This window comes from Bos indicus x Bos taurus, chromosome 16, assembly GCF_003369695.1.
Source record: "Bos indicus x Bos taurus breed Angus x Brahman F1 hybrid chromosome 16, Bos_hybrid_MaternalHap_v2.0, whole genome shotgun sequence".
NCBI classification, from domain to species: Eukaryota; Metazoa; Chordata; class Mammalia; order Artiodactyla; family Bovidae; genus Bos; species Bos indicus x Bos taurus.
The window spans coordinates 60,103,867-60,120,372 of NC_040091.1; the positions used below are offsets into that span (position 1 = coordinate 60,103,867).

A 16,506-nucleotide genomic window follows, 5' to 3' on the forward strand; every position below is an offset into this window, starting at 1 on the left:
GCAAATTAAATTGAACCCAAGGAGAGGGTTATGGAAACCTTGTTTATAGCCACTGCTCAGGTGGCAGCCTGGACTTGGAATTGTCATCTAAAGTCAGAGGATGCCATGGGTGTTCAGTCTTGCAGAACTTGGCCATGGAATCTGAATGCTATCTCCAGTGTAAGAATTGAGTTGAATTGTAGGATACACAGCAAATAATAAGTCATTAGCAAAAAAACATAAAGCAATGTATACATTAAGATGATGTATTTAAAAATATATTCCAATATCAAATAGCAAAGTTCAACAATGGAAAACTGCAGTTAATTTTGCACTGACCTAATATATTTGGGTAGAGTGTTCTATAAATGTCAGTAAAGTTGGTTATAGCACCATTGAGGAATTCTTTATTTTTGCTGATGTTTTCCTAGTTTTTCCTTTAATTGCTGCAGGATCAGTGTTGAAATATTTAAATATAGTTGTGGATTTGTTTATTTTACTTTTTAGCCTTAGATATAAATCTGTTAGGTGCATATATATTGAGCTGGCCAAAAAGTTTGTTCCATAGCATCTTATGGAACAACTTGAATGAACTATTTTAGTCAGTCCAATATTTAGGATTTATATGTGTCCTGATGAATTGCCCTATTTATCATTATGAAACACCCCTTTTTATTGTTCATAATATTCCTTGTTTTGAAGTTTACTTTGTTTTATATTGCCATGGTGATGCTAGCATTCTTTAGATGTTAACACTGTATATTTTTATATACTTTTATTTTTAACATACTTCTTTTATATTTCAAATGTGTTTCCTTAAGACAGTGTATGGTTATCTTGCTTTATTATTTACTCTGTCAGTCTCTGTAATTTAATGGGCATATTTATACCATGTATATTTAGTGATTTAAATCTGATTTTTGTGTTTTAAATCTGATTTTTGCAGGTTTTTCCCTATTCTTTCTTCTGGATTAATTTTTAAAAGTAAAAATTATAGAGCAGTTTTAAGTTCTCAGCAAACTTGAGCAGAAAATACATCAGATCAGATCAGTCACTCAGTCGTGTCCGACTCTTTGCGACCCCATGAATCACAGCACGCCAGGCCTCCCTGTCCATCACCAACTCCTGGAGTTCACTCAGACTCACGTCCATCGAGTCAGTGATGCCATCCAGCTATTTCATCCTCTGTCGTCCCCTTCTCCTCCTGCCCCCAATCCCTCCCAGCATCAGAGTCTTTTCCAATGAATGAGTCAACTCTTCACATGAGGTGGCCAAAGGACTGGAGTTTCAGCTTTAGCATCATTCCTTCCAAAGAAATCCCAGGGCTGATCTCCTTCAGAATGGACTGGTTGGATCTCCTTTCAGTCCAAGGGACTCTGAAGAGTCTTCTCCAACACCACAGTTCAAAAGTATCAATTCTTCGGCGCTCAGCCTTCTTCACAGTCCAACTCTCACATCCATACACGACCACAGGAAAAACCGTAGCCTTGACTAGACGAACCTTTGTTGGCAAAGTAATGTCTCTGCATATGGAGTCTCCATATTTTCACTGCCCCTATGTTCAGGTGGCGTCTCTCACTATACCATGAGCATCCTGCAGCAGAGTGATACCTTTGTTACAGTTGAACCTTACTGACACATAATACTCACCCAAAGTCTATAGTTTACATTAGGGTTCACTCCTGATACTGTAAATTCTGTGGATTTTGACAAATGTGTAATGACATATATCTATCATTGTAATATCACACTATATAGTTCTACTGCCCCTCACATTCTCTGTGCTCTATCAGCTCTTCTCTTCCTCCTTTCTAGCCCATAGCAACCACTAATCTTTTTACTGTTTCTATAGTCCCGCCTTTTCCAGAATGTAATATAGTTGGAATCATACAGTATGTTGCCTTTTTATATTGCTTTCTTTCGTTTAATGATATGCATTTAAAGTTTCTCCGTGTGTTTTCATGGCCTCTTAGCTCATTTCACTTTAGTGCTGAGTAATAGTCCATCGTGTGCATATATTGCAGTTTATCCATTTACCTCCCGAAGGACATCTGGTTTGCTTTCAGGTTTTGGTTATGAATAAAGCTGCTGTAAACAGTATGTGTGCAGTTTTGTGTGTAGACATAAATTTTCAGCTCCTTTGAGTTAATACCAAAGAGCCTGATGGCTTGATTATATGATGAGAGTTTAGTTTAGTTTTACAAGGAACTGCCAAACTGTCTTCCAAAGTGGCTGTATCATCTTGCATTCCCACCAGCGTGAGAGTTCCTGTTGCTCCACATCCCCATCAGCATTTGGTGTTGTCAGTGTTTTGGATTTTGATCATTCTACTAGCTGTATTGGAGGAGGAAATGGCAACCCACTCCAGTATTCTTCCCTGGAGAATCCCATGGACAGAGGAGCCTGGTGGCCTGCAGTCCATGGGATTGCGAAGAGTTGGACACAACTGAACAACTGATATACACTAGCTGTGTGGTGATACCTCACTGTTGTTTTAATTTACATTTCTCTAATGACATCATGTTGAACATCTTTTAATATGCTTACTTTGCTATCTGTATATCTTCTGTGGTGAAATGTCTGTTCAGATATTTTGCCCTGTTTTTAATTAGGTTGTTTGTTTTCTTATTGTTGAGTTTTAATGGTTCTTTGTATATTTTGTTTGACAAGTCTTTATCAGATATATCTTTTGTAATTTCTTTTTTTTTTGCAGTTTGTGACTTTTCTTTTCACTGTCTTTATATTCTGTCTTAGAGCAGAAGCTTTTTATTTTAATGAAGTCCAGCTTGTCAGTTATTTTTTTTAATAGATCATATCTTTGGTGTTGTATCTAAAAAGTCATTGTCATACCCAAGGTCATCTTGATGTTCTCTAATGTTATTGTCTAGGAGAAGCAATGGCACCCCACTCCAGTACTCTTGCCTGGAAAATCCCTTGGACAGAGGAGCCTGGTGGGCTGCAGTCCATGGGGTCGCTAAGAGTTGGACATGACTGAGCAACTTCACTTTGACTTTTCACTGTCATGCATTGGAGAAGGAAATGGCAACCCACTCCAGTGTTCTTGCCTGGAGAATCCCAGGGATGGGGGAGCCTGGTGGGCTGCCGTCTGTGGGGTCGCACAGAGTCGGACCCGACTGAAGCAACTTAGCAGCAGGAATTTTAACAGTCTGTATTTTATACTTAGGTCTCTGATCCACATTGGGTTAATTTTTGTGAAAGGTGTAAGGTCTCTCTCCAGTCAGTTTTTTTTTGCATGTGGCTGTCCAGTTGTTCCAACACCACTGTTGAAGATTCTCTTCACTCCATTGTATTGCTTTTTCTCTTTGTCAAAGATGAGTTGGTTGTATTTTTGTGGATCTATTTCAGCATTCTTTGTTCTGTTCCATTGGTCTGTTGGTCTATTCTTTTGCCATTACCAAGCTATCTTGATTACTATATCTTTATAGTAAGTCTTGAAGTCAGATAATGTCAGTCCTCCAATTTTTAAAAAATTTATTTTTATTTGGCTGGGTCTTAGCTGCAGCACTCAGGATCTTCCATCCTTCTTGTGGGATGCGGGGTCTTCTGTTTGTGGCAGGTGGGATCTTTTTCTTTTTTAAGTTTTGGCACGCAGATTCTTTTGATACAAACTCTTTAGATGGGCATAAGAACTTTTAGTTTTGGCAGGTGGGGTCTTGTTGTTCCCCAACCAGGCACTGACCCTGGGCCCCCTGCATTGGGAGTGTGGTGTCTTAGCCACTGTACCACCAGGAAAGTCCAGTCCTCTAAATTTGTTCTTCTCCTTCAATATTGAGTTACTTATCCTGGGTCTTTTGTCTCTCCATATAAATTCTAGAATCAGTTTGTTGATATCCCTCAAAAAGCTTGCTGGGATTTTGATTGGGGTTGTATTGAATCTGTAGATCAAGTTGGGAAGAACTGACCTCTTGATGACATTAAGTCTTCCTATCCATGAACATGGAATACTTCTCCGTTTGTTTAGTAGTATTAATAGCTCTTTGATATCTTTCATCAGAGTTTTGAATTATTCTTCATACAATTTGTTGGATTTATACCAAAGTATTTTCATTTCATTTATATCAAAGTATTTCATATTCATTTTGGGTGCACTGACTTAAATGGTCATGTGTTTTTACTTTTGAGTTCCACTTCTTCCTTGCTGGTATATAAGAAAGTGATTAGCTTTTGTCTTATTAATGTTGTATTCTGCAACACTGCTATCATTGCATATTCATTCTAGTTTTTTTTTGGTTGATTCTTCGGGGTTTCTGTATAGACAAATATGTCATCTTCAAGCAGAGATAGTTATATTTCTTCCTTCTGAATTATTATACAGTTGACCCTTGTTGAATACTGTGGGGATTGTGGGCACCCACCCCCTGCATAGTCAAAAATCTGCATATATCTTTTGACTCCCCCAAAACAACTCCTAATAGCTTACCGTTGACCAGAAGTCTGATAATATAAACAGTCGATTAACATGTTTTGTATATTAAATGTTATTATATACTGTATACTTATGATACAGGGCTTCCCTGGTGGCTCCAACGGCAAAGAATCTGCCTGCAATGCAGGAGACCTGGGTTCGATCCCTGAGTTGGGAAGATCCCTGGAGGAGGGCATGGCCACCCACTCCAGTATTCTTGCCTGAACAATCCCCTGGACAGAGGAACCTGGCAGGATATAGTCCAGGGGGTCTCAAAGAGTTGGATACAACTGAGCAACTAAGCACATACTTATGATACAGGAAGCTAGAGAAAAAAGTTTTAAAGAAAAGCATAAAAAAAATATATTTACAGAACTCTACTATATTTATCAATATCATAAGTTTACACTGTATAGGATGAATCATCTGTCAGTACTTATATCAATAATGTCTTACATGATACAAAACACTGTATGTATTATATATATTATTAACACTAGATGTCAAAAATGAAAAGATAATGTGAAACAAATTAATGTTAATTATAGGTACAGTGATTCATACATTGATATTGTAGAAGCAGCAATATGATTGTTTTATGATAGCCTAAAGTACTTGATATGACTGCTTCATGGTTGCCTAGCCTATACACAACACTATGACTTGTCATAAAATTTTTATGACATACAGCATTATAGTTACATTCATAATACAGTTTTGGGAACATTGTTACATTTTTTAAAAAACCACTTATCTGTAGCTATAGGCTGATGAGCAGTTTCTCCAATTAGGAAAGGTATATTGCACACTAATATAATTCTTTGAAAGTACAGTTATAAAACAGTAAGAAAATGGACACATTGTTAATTTTATCTTAAATGTCACTCATCTTATGCCTGTGTACAGATAGACCAGTATCTGCATGTATTTTATACGTTCATGACATATGTTTTTAAAGTTTTTTGAATATTTCTGGGCTACACAGTTCACCTACAAGTTTATTCAAATTTTCATAAATCTCCATACTTTTATATACTGTTGAAACAAATCTGTAAGTGAATCCGTGCAGTTCAGATTCATGTTGTTCAGGTGTCAGCTGTGCTTTCCATTTCCTCCTAAAACAGTGTTGAGAAGCACCGGTGAGAGAGGACATTCTTACCTTGTTCCCAATTAACTATTTTTTATGATTCTATTTTATTGCTGTTATTTGTTTATTAGTTGTAACTCTTTAAAAAACATTTTTAGTGGATGTGGATGCTTTAGGGCTTTCAACATATATTTTAATTTATCAGAGTTGGTCCTCGTGTAATATTATACTATTTCATGTAGATTAAGAACTTTAGAACAATAGATTTACATTTCACTTTTCCCATCTTTTGTGCTGTTATACATTTTAATTGTATATATGTTATATGCTCCTTAACACATTTTTGTTTTGCTTTAAAGTATTTATTTTGATAACAGTGATCTTCTGTTGCATTTAATCCCATTCAGATTATTTTTCATTTTAGATTTTTCATTTCTGCATATTCCACTTAGATCATTTTTATATCCTTTATCTCTTTATTCTGTTCATACTTTACTTATATATGTAATCATTTTTTTTGGATGCACTACAGCATGTGGGATCCTAGTTCCCTGACCAAGGATCGAATGTATGCCCTCTGCAGTGGAAGCGTGGAGCCCTAACTGCTGGACTGCCAGGGAATCCCGTTTTCCTTTTTGATGTGGTCATATTCTCCTACCTCTTTGCATGGCTGGCGACTTTGATTAGCTGCTAGACATTATGAATTTTTCATTGTTGAGCTTCACTCAGTTAATTTACTTGGACTCAATTGATTATTTTGAGTTTTGCTTTTAAGACTTGTTAGGGCAAGTACTGGGGCTTCCTGGGTGGCACAGTTGGTAAAGAATCTGCCTGCCAATGCAAGAGATGCAAGAGACGTGGGTTTGATCCCTAGGTCAGGAAGATCCCCAAGAGTAGGAAGTGGCAACCCACTCCAGTATTCTTGCCTGGAAAATTCCACAGACAGAGGAGCCTGGTGTGCTACAGTCTTTGGGGTTGCAAAGAGTCAGATACTACTGAGCCCTAGAGGGTTATGGTTAGGTTAGAGGGTTTACTATCCATTGAATTTTGTTCTCTTAAAATTTATATGTTGAAGCCCTAACCCCTAATGTGTTAGTATTTGGAGATGGAGCCTTTGGGCAGCAATTAGGTTTAGATGAAGTTGTGAGGGTGGAACCCTCATGACAGGGTTAAGTGCCCTTGTAAGAAGAGAAACCAGAGAGCTTGCTGTCCTTCTCCATGTGCATAGAACAAGGAAAGGCTGTGGGAGCATACAGCAAGAAGTCAGCCATCTGCAAGTCAGAAAGAGAATCCTTGCCAGGATCCAACTGTGCTGTGTCAACTGAAAAAATGCACAACCCAAGAGCTGAGAGTTATGTTTTATTCAGTGGACATTCTTAGTATTTCAAGCCCAGGAGACAGCCTTTCAGATAAATGCCGAGAAAACTGTTCTGAAGAGGAAGGTGCAGGGTGGGGGACTGGAAGGATATATAGGAGTTTTTATAATAATACCAGGTAGTTGGAACAAAAGGCTACTGTTAATAAAAGAAAACTAGATAGCTCAAATTATGGAATTTAGTTAGGATCTTTCTGCATAGGGGAAGATTCAAGAGTCTGGGCTCACTGAAATCATTCCTTTGATACGTACCTCAGCTATCTGGGCCCAGTGTTCTGTGTTTTCTTAGGCCGTACTGTCGAGTGTAGCTGTGTTCTGATGGCTGCTAGATGGTGGGCATTCCTTATTTCTCCCTTAGGATTCATGTTGGGGGTGGCTGCAAATTGCTGATGACTGCAACATCCTTTATTTACTGATATGGCAAGCAATATTTTATCCCTTGTGGCTCAGCAGTAAAGAACCTATCTGCCAGTGCAGGAGACAGGATTGATCCCTAGGTCTGGAAGATCCCCTGGAGAAGGAAATGACAATCCACTCTTGTATTCTTGCCTGGAGAATCCCATGGGCAGAGGAGCCTGTAGAGGAATAGGCTAGTCTGTGGGGTTGCAAAGAGTTGGACGTGGCTGAGCAACTAAACAACAGGAACAATTTTATTTTTCAGATAGAAGCCTGATCTTGGGCTTCCAGCCTCAAGAATTGTGAGGAAATGAATTTCTGTTGTTTGCAGCCACCTAATGTCTGTTATTTTGCTATGGAACCCTTAGTAGACTAAGACTTCTAGTCCAAAGAAAACCTTCAGTCTAGGGCTAATTTGGCTCCACCACTGAGGTAGTTCCTTTCTGAGGAGTCATCTGGATGTGTTAAGAGGAGGTCCTTCCATTCTGCCTTAGTCAGTTCAGTTCAATTGCTCAGTCATGTCTGGCTCTGCAACCCCATGGACTGCAGCATGCCAGACTTCCCTGTCCATCACCAACTCCTGGAGCTTACTCAAACTCATGTCCATCCAGTCAGTGATGCCATCCAACCGTCTCATCCTCTGTCATCCTCTTCTCCTCCCGCCTTCAGTCTTTCATAGCATCAGGGTCTTTTCCAATGAGTCAGTTCTTTGCCAAAGTATTGGAGCCTCAGCTTCAGCATCAATCCTTCCAATGAATATTCAGGACTGATTTCCTTTAGGATGCACTGGTTGGATCTCTTTGCAGTCCGGGGGGCTCTCAAGAGTCTTCTCCAACACCACAGTTCAAAAGCATCAATTCTTTGGTGCTCAGCTTTCTTTATAGTCCCACTCTCATATCCATACATGACCACTGCCTTAGTGGGAACAGTTAATTTTTCTCAGCTCCATGTGAGCTCTGGGTGTTGTGTGGCCTGTTGCTTCTTGTTTGTTTCACCAGTTTCAGAGAACATCCCCTTCCCCTGCCTTATGTATAGATCACTCGTCATCCAGAAACTTCGGGGTCCCTCTACAGATCGCCAGGGCTATCACTGTCTGTGCCAGTCCCTCTTCTCCATACCTATCCATATATTAGCATGCTTGTCCTTCCCAAACTTGAATTTGTCTCCTCAGTTCATGTTTCTATTACCTCTTTCTGGGCTGCAGACTGAAAATTCTCCAGGCTGCCAGGTGGGGCAGCTTAGGGCTCTCCACTCAGTTGTGCACTGTTATTTAACATCTGTAACTCATCTGTAACTCAGGTTGTTTATGGCAGGAGGGTGGGGGTCATAACTTTGGTTCAAGTGATACTTTCTAATACGGAAAACTCAGCCTAAAAAAGTTATTCATAGTCCTACTGCCAAAAGATAGTTTTCACTCCATTCCTTTCCTAGTGACTTCCCCATTTTTTAGATATCTTTTATTTTTCTTGGCATTTCCTGTGCTGGAGAGACCTCGCACCAATCTACTCATCTTCCTTTGTAGGTAAACTTGCTATATGCTTGTCAATGCCTATCTTTATCTTTGAAATTCAGAAGATTACAATGAACGAACTGTTGGACTCTTCCTCTTTTATTAAAAAGATTTGCTGCGGTATATGGACTCTTGACTTGGCACACAGGCTTTGCGGGGTCTTCTGTGGTTGCGGCTAGGAATCTAGGTGGCTTCTCTCGTAGAGCGCGGGCTCTAGGACATGCCAAGTTTAGGACATTTGCGCCTGGTATGGCTCCAAGGAGAGGAGTTAGACACAGAGACACTTTTCCTATATTTATTTTCCTTTGAGTTTCATCCTTTGTTTTGCAGCCCTAAGAATTCTTCATAGATACAACCTGATCACAACATTTCAGTTCTCGTTGGAGCTTTTTGCCACCAAAACTATTTAAATCTTTTTCTAAGGAGTAGGCTTTAATTCCTAAATCATATATTTTAATTTCCTGGTGGGACAGACTCTACATAATTATCAGATCCCACATAATTCTATTTATAAAAAGTACAACTTTCAATTCCTTAAAATTGTAGATCTATAAATTCGACAGGTATTGCCTCAGAACAAGTATATGTATGTGTTTTTATATTCATAGAAAAATAATAGATACATTTATAACAAATTTGTTAATTTTTTGATCATCTTTGTTTTATGTTTTTTTGTAGTGAGCATACATTATTTTTGTTATAAGAAAAAAATATTATTAAATCAGTTTCTCCTTTGTAAAATGAGGACTGGAGTTTCTTCATTTTTTTCACCTGCAAGAGGAACAGGCCAACTTGTTCATTAGTATCCTATGTTTTCCTATTTTCCTGTTTTATTTCACAAAAGCAAATGGTTAGAATAATTTAAACTATTTTTGTAAGACATGGATATCTTTTTACCACATTCTATTCAATTTCCTTTATTTTGATCTCTTTAGGGTAAGTTTAGATGGGAGATGAAAATGTGAATTGGCAAGTATGGGTTAGCCATTATCACTCTAGTGAATGAAGCCTCAGATACTCTAGCCAGTCCAGCTCTTCAGAATTCTCTGCATGAGTGTGTAAGCCTAGAGCACAGCTAACAGTGATGTTAGTTAATAGGTTATTGACTGAAAGAGTGTTTGGTTCAAGTACAGGGATCTGGTATTTCTTTGTTCTCTAGCTTTACAATCAAGAGTACTGTCAGTGAAAAAAAATGAATCAATAGTTGATCTAAGAATGAAATGGGAAATTTTATTGGAGCCAACCTGAGGATTATAACCCACGAGGCGGTCTTTCAGAAAGTTCTGAAGACTGTTCCACTTGTTAGAGGTCAAGGCACAGTTAAATCAGTTTTTGAGACCAAGAGTTATACATCGAAGTTTACACAGTCCAACAAGGTGAATAGTGGGTTGTTGTGACCACCTAGAGGATTGAGAAAGGAATGTTGTCTCCTAGGGAGTTACTTTGCTGGAGCCAGAAGGAAATTTTTTTTTTTTTTTCCAAAGTGGGCATTCCTGTGTCTTCTAAGGGAATCTAGTTAATGTATAATTCAGGCATACAGTACACACTAAAGCGAGTAATAGCTCAAATGGGCAGAGAGAGATTTTATGTTTAATTTTCCTGTCCTGTCTTAAAATAATTTTACTTCACAGTACCCTGTCCTACCCCACATTTAGAAAACTTCATTGTAATATTCAACATGAGATTTAAAGTAGGTAAACCTGGAATTATAAACAAAGTTCTGGTCTTGAGTGAATTGAAAATCAGGGCTGGGTGTTAGTTTGCAACTGACTTTTGCACTCAAACAATTGATAGTTTTTACATGAATTAGATTCTGTGATTGGTGTTGTATATAAGAATAGAAGCTCTTTTAAAATTTATTTAAGAAAAGAAACTTTTAAAATTTTACTTGGTGACCTGGCTCAACTGTCTTGAAAGAGTAACCTCAACAAGTAACTGGATATGTTACACAGTTATGTGGTTCTCTGAAACATACATTTTCTGGTCAACGTAGAGTAGCTTTTCCCTGCCTATTTTTTCCATGAATTCAGATGAAATTTTTAGTATGGCAAGTCAGATTCCATACTTACCTAGTTTTTAGTCAATTGAGATACTTAGCAAATATTTGAGCAGTTGAAAGCGTCACTTCTGTGTGTGTGTCTGTGCCAGTTTTATGATTTTAATCAGAAATGTATTAATGTTTTACCATATGGCCGAACGGTCTGCAATATATTCTTCTAAAGATGTTACTTCTGTTCTTTCTGCTTTTAGCTTCATGCATCTTCTTTCCAAAATGCTTCCACCCTCAAGTTTCTAAATATCACCCAGGTGTCTTATGTTTTACAAAACTTTCTTATTACAAAAGTAATACAGATTGATTGCAAAAGATTTACAATACAGAAAAGCACAGAAGAAAATGAAAATCACCTATTCTTTTTTCTTTTTTTTTTGAGGGGTGGGGAAAATCACCTATTCTTTTACCACCCAGAAACATTGACTTTTTCTTTTAAAGGAAATAAAATTAGCATTATTCTGGTCCAGGTTTGTGACTTGCTTTTTAAAGTCAGGATTATGAATTATGAATATTCCACATTGTTAAATATTGCAGTACAACATAATTTTTAATGGCAGTATGGATATGCCATAATTTTTTAACTTGGGGATTTAGGATGTTGCTATTTTTGCTATTAAACATAACCTGTTGTTGAAAATCTTACTCAAATTTGTGCAAATCCTCAGTTTCTCCATAGGATAAAATTCTAGATAAGTAATCACTGCATCTTGGAGAAGGAAATGGCAACCCACTCCAGTATCCTTGCCCGGAGAATTCCACGGACAGAGGAGTCTGGCAGGCTACAATCCACGGGATTCTAAGAGTCGGACACAACTTAGTGACTAAACCACCACCACTGATCACTATATCTAAAGAAATGTGTACTTTTATGACTCATGATGTATGTAGTTAATTGTCCTCCATAAAACTTGTTTCAGTTAGCATTCACATGCTTGTGAATGGATTGCTTTAATTTGTACCTTTGCTAGTACTCAGTATAAATTGATGCTTCATCCAAACACTGTCCCCTGACCTCTCCCTCCTTACCAACCCTTGTCTAAGTTAGATCTCCCATTGCTTTCCTAATACTTTCAAGTATAGTATTCTTTGACACTATATTTGACAAAGTATTTGACACTTTGACGCTATATAGTATTCTATGACAAGTCTGTGGGTTTTTCATAATCTTTATCATAATTGTAATTATGTAGTTATATGACTGGTGGTCTCTCATCACTAGACTGAAAGTTCCATGAGGGCAGTGATCATACCTAGTTTATTTACCCCTGTATATTCAGTGCTGAGTACAATGTGAAGTGCGTAGTATGTGTTCAGTACATATTTGTTGAGTGAGTAAATGAGCATTATTGTAAAACTAATATTCCAATTTGATAGGCAAATAGCCATATCTGACTATTAATATCTGTTTATTAGAGGTTGAACTTTTATTCTGTTATTGGCTAGCTCATGTTAATTTTTTTAAATCAATTGCCTTTTCATATCTTTGTCCATTTTTCTGAGGAGTGTATCTTTTATTCAGAGCTCTTCTCTGCTTCTTCTTGGGTCCTGTAGGCTCCTATCTGAATATATATATATAAATAAATATATATATATATAAAATGGGTTATTTTCCATCTTTATCCCCTTTTATAATCCTTTGTTCACTTGATTTATTGTCCATTTTTTTCTGTTTGGTGTGTAGGCATCTGAGACTAAAGCATTGTTGAATTCAGGGTCCCCTCTTGACTACTTTCTTCATGTTAATCACTGATTGCCTCTCACTCTTTTTTTAAATTTATTTTTGGCTGCACAGGCTTTTCTCCAGTTGTAGCAAGCAGAGGCTACTCCCTGTTGCAATGCTCAGGTTTCTCATGGTGGTGGCTTCTCTTGTTGCTGAGCATGGGCTCTAGGGCTCGTGGGCTTCAGTAGCTGCCATTCCCAGGCTCTAGAGTACAGGCTCAATAGTTGTGGCCCGCAGGCTTAGTTTCTACGAAGCATGTGGGGTCCTCCCAGATGAGGGATCAAATCTGTGTCTCCTGCACTGGTAGGCTAACTCTTCACCAGTGACCCACCAGGGAAGCGCTACCTCTACTCTTAACTCCCCGTCCTTGCACATTGTAACTATTAACCTCTCCTTACAGATATTTCCAAGATTACTTGGGCTTTAATAGATCTACCTCACCCCATTCAGTATAAAGTCAGCAGAATTTAGTCTTCTAGCTTGAGGCAAAAAAACTTTTTTTTTCTTATCTTGAGATGCTTTCTGTTCTTAGCTAAGAGTCTATCATTTTGACATGTTAACCCAAGCTTGGCAAATACTTTCTCAAAAGGACTAGGTAGTATTTGAAACTTTTAGGGCCTAATGATCTGCATTATAACTACTAATCACTGCCCTCATAGTAACCTTAGACAGTATGTGAATGAGTGATAAAGAAGTTGTGGTACATATATACAATGGAATATTACTCTGCCATAAAAAGGAACCCATTTGACTCAGTTCTAATGAGGTGGATGAACCTAGAGCCTATTATACAGAGATAAGCCAGAAAGAGAAAGACAAATATTGTATAGTAATGCATATATGTGAAATCTAGAGAGACAGTACTGACAAACCTATCTGCAGACCAGCAGTGGACACGCAGACGTAGAGAACAGACTTGTGAATACAGAGAGGGCGGAACGAACTGAGAGAGTAGCATTGAAACATACACATTACTGTATGTGAAATTAGATAGCCAGTGGAAATTTGCTGAATGACATGGGACTCAAATCTAGTGCACTGTGATAACCTAGAAGGGTAGGATGGTATGGGAGGTGGAGGGAAGTTCACGAGGGAAGGGCCATATATGTATACCTGTAGTTGATTCATGTTGATATATGGCAGAAACCAACACAATATTATGAAGCAATTATTGCCCAATTAAAAGTAAGTTAAAAAGCTATATGAATGAGTCAATATGGCCATGTTCTAATACAACTTTATTTATGGATACTGACATTTGAATGTCATAAAATTTTCATGTGTCACAAAAATTAATTTTTTTTTCCTCCCAGCAGTTTGAAAATGCTGAAACAGTTCTTAGCCAGTTTTGACCCACAGGCCATAGTTTGCTGACTGTGTCACAAGCCACGCTCCATAGAGAAAACTCATGCTTATAATCACTGTCCTGCTACTTCCCTCCTAGTTTCCCAAACTCTTGGAATTGGTTAAAAGCCATCAAAAATCTGCCTCTGTGTTTTAAGATCCTTTAGTTTTCTTCATAAAACTTGAGGTCATTGAGGCTGTTTCCCTGGTCTGTTTTTTTTCATCCCTGTAGAATCATCGGTTCCTTCCTATTATATTCTTCCCTAGTTTCTGTGGAATCCTCTTTTGATTATCTCCTCCTTCTCTTCTTACTCCCTTGGCACCCTGGTTAAAACTCTTGCCCTGAGAGTTGTGGTGTTTTAACTGGTCATGCACTGCACCAGTCTAATTTTCTGCTGCCAGATTAAAATTCTGAAAATATTTCTCCTTTGCTAAAAATCTCTGATACCAGTTTTTGTCTGTCACCAAGAAAAACTCCTTAGCTTGGCGTTTGAGGAGTTGCTACACTATGGCTTCAGCCTGCTTTCTTCAGTTTTCTACTACTTCTCTGATGCCTTCAGGCAAACTGTAACATTCTTTTCTCCTTTGTTTATCAAGTTCCTTTACCTTCCTTGCCCAGCCTTGCCACCTTTTTCTACAATATCCTCCATCCTTCAAGCCCTTCCTAAAAGGAAGCCTTCTGTATGACTTGGTATAATATGTCCTTCTGCATTCTTGTACTTTAATGGCGCTAACAGTCAGCCAGTGCAAGAGACACAGGTTCGGTTCCTGGGTAGGGAAGACTCCCTGGAGGAGGAGATGGCCAACCCACTCCAATATTTTTGCCTAGGAAATCCATGGACAGAAGAGCTTGGTGGGCTACAGTCCATGGGGTCATAAGAGTCCAGCAGGACTGAGCATACACACACACACACACACACACACACACACACAGAGTCAGCCTTAAGGTTATAGCTGTTTATGCATTTATCTCATTTCTCTACTTAATTGTAAGTGGCTTGAGAGGAATGATGCTGTCAAAGGTGACACTTTTTTGTCACCTGAAATACCTGGCTTGGTGATAATAAGTTGTTGTATTGAATCTTCAAATGGTGGGAGTATGTTGAGATGTGAAGAGTCAGTTATCTTTAGATTCTTTTATTGTTCACTGGAAGAGCTTTAGAGAATTATCTCATGACAGTTCCGGAAGAAATATAAACCTAAGACCAAAGGCTGAGGCATTTTGTGAAAGCTAGTTATATAGTCTTAGGAATCCCCCCTTCCCAGATCCCACTTTCCTCTCAACCTTAGGAGACAGAGATTATCTTCATTTTTCAGATGAAGAAACCTTATAAGTTCATATACCTTGTAAGTAATGGCAGGCCAAGAGATAATAAGAAGAAATATTAAAAAATAAAAGTTTAAAAGGAAAAAACAAATAGTGATTGTGTTTATGTGATAGGATTTTAGGTAGTTTTCTTTATACTTTTGTGTCTTTTTTAACGTGTGTGTATATATATGTATATGTATTTTTTTTTTAATTTACTTAGCAGCTTATATATAACTCCATGGTCTTTCTTTTTTTTTTTTCCTCTTTTCATGATCTTTCATTCTGTTACAGGTTTCCACTCCATGGCTCTTCACTGGACCTTGGTGTCTGGTTATGCTCTACAATACTGTCTACTCCTAGCCTGCTGTGTTTCCAGCTTATTTTTTCAATTATTCCCATGCATTGTCTTTTTTTTTTTTTTTTACCACATTGGGACCTCTCTATACTATTGACTTTTTTCTACTAAAATCCTCTGACCCCTACTGTTTTAACTCAGGCCTCACCTATCTTTACTCCCTACCTGATGAGTTTAAATAACCATCCATTATTTCCTCAGCTTTATTTTTCTACTTTCTCGACTATCTGAGCTCCCTTCCCTTTTATGCTGTTGAGTGGGCCTTGCTTCTGAACTCAAAAAGGGAATGCTGAAGCTATCAGGTGGTGACTCTCTCCACCTCCTGACCCTACGTTTACAGAGCCTTTCTGAATCCGTACTGGTCCTTTCCTCCTTTATTTTTGTGACAGTGGAAGAGCTCACCTTCCGGCTCTTTAGGGCGAGACATTCTGCCACTACCCTGGCTCCCAGGGACCTTCATTCATCCCATCTCTTCCCTGCATTAATGTGTTTAATAAACACTGAATAATTTTATAAACAAAATTAGTAACAAGAATCTTTTCTGGGTAAGAGTGTGGGATTTTGTATTTGAAGATTCTAAACGTATGGAGAATGCTAATTATCCTGGAAAATGTCAATGTTTAGTCTTATAATGAGTCCACCTACTCTGAATATATTTTGTAGAGTATGAAATGTTACAGTGTTTCTTAATAACAGTAGTCTATTTGGTTGAAACATGTTTTCTTTGATAGATGTTTCCTTTATTTACTGTTCAGATTAACTTTGACTTAAAAAAATTTTTTTTGACTATAATTTGAACTTTCCCCCCCCTTTTTTCATAGTTGGAGAATACCTTCAAATCAGTTATTGCACAAATTGGACCTGGAGGGACTATTAATCCAGAACTAAAACATAAGATAAAATTTGTAAGTACTTTTTGTATTTGGGAAATGTATAGGAATAATTGATCATA

At 37.9% G+C, this 16,506-nt stretch overlaps 1 protein-coding gene across 1 annotated transcript in view; it reads left to right on the forward strand.

The window, feature by feature from the left end:
- The window catches only part of TDRD5 (tudor domain containing 5), an 83,651-nt gene that overhangs the window by 14,264 nt on the left and 52,881 nt on the right, over window positions 1-16,506 (forward strand). The window contains exon 5 of the mRNA XM_027565461.1: window positions 16,376-16,459. Within this exon, the coding sequence (XP_027421262.1) occupies window positions 16,376-16,459 (84 nt within the window). The remainder of the gene's footprint in view (window positions 1-16,375; window positions 16,460-16,506) is intronic.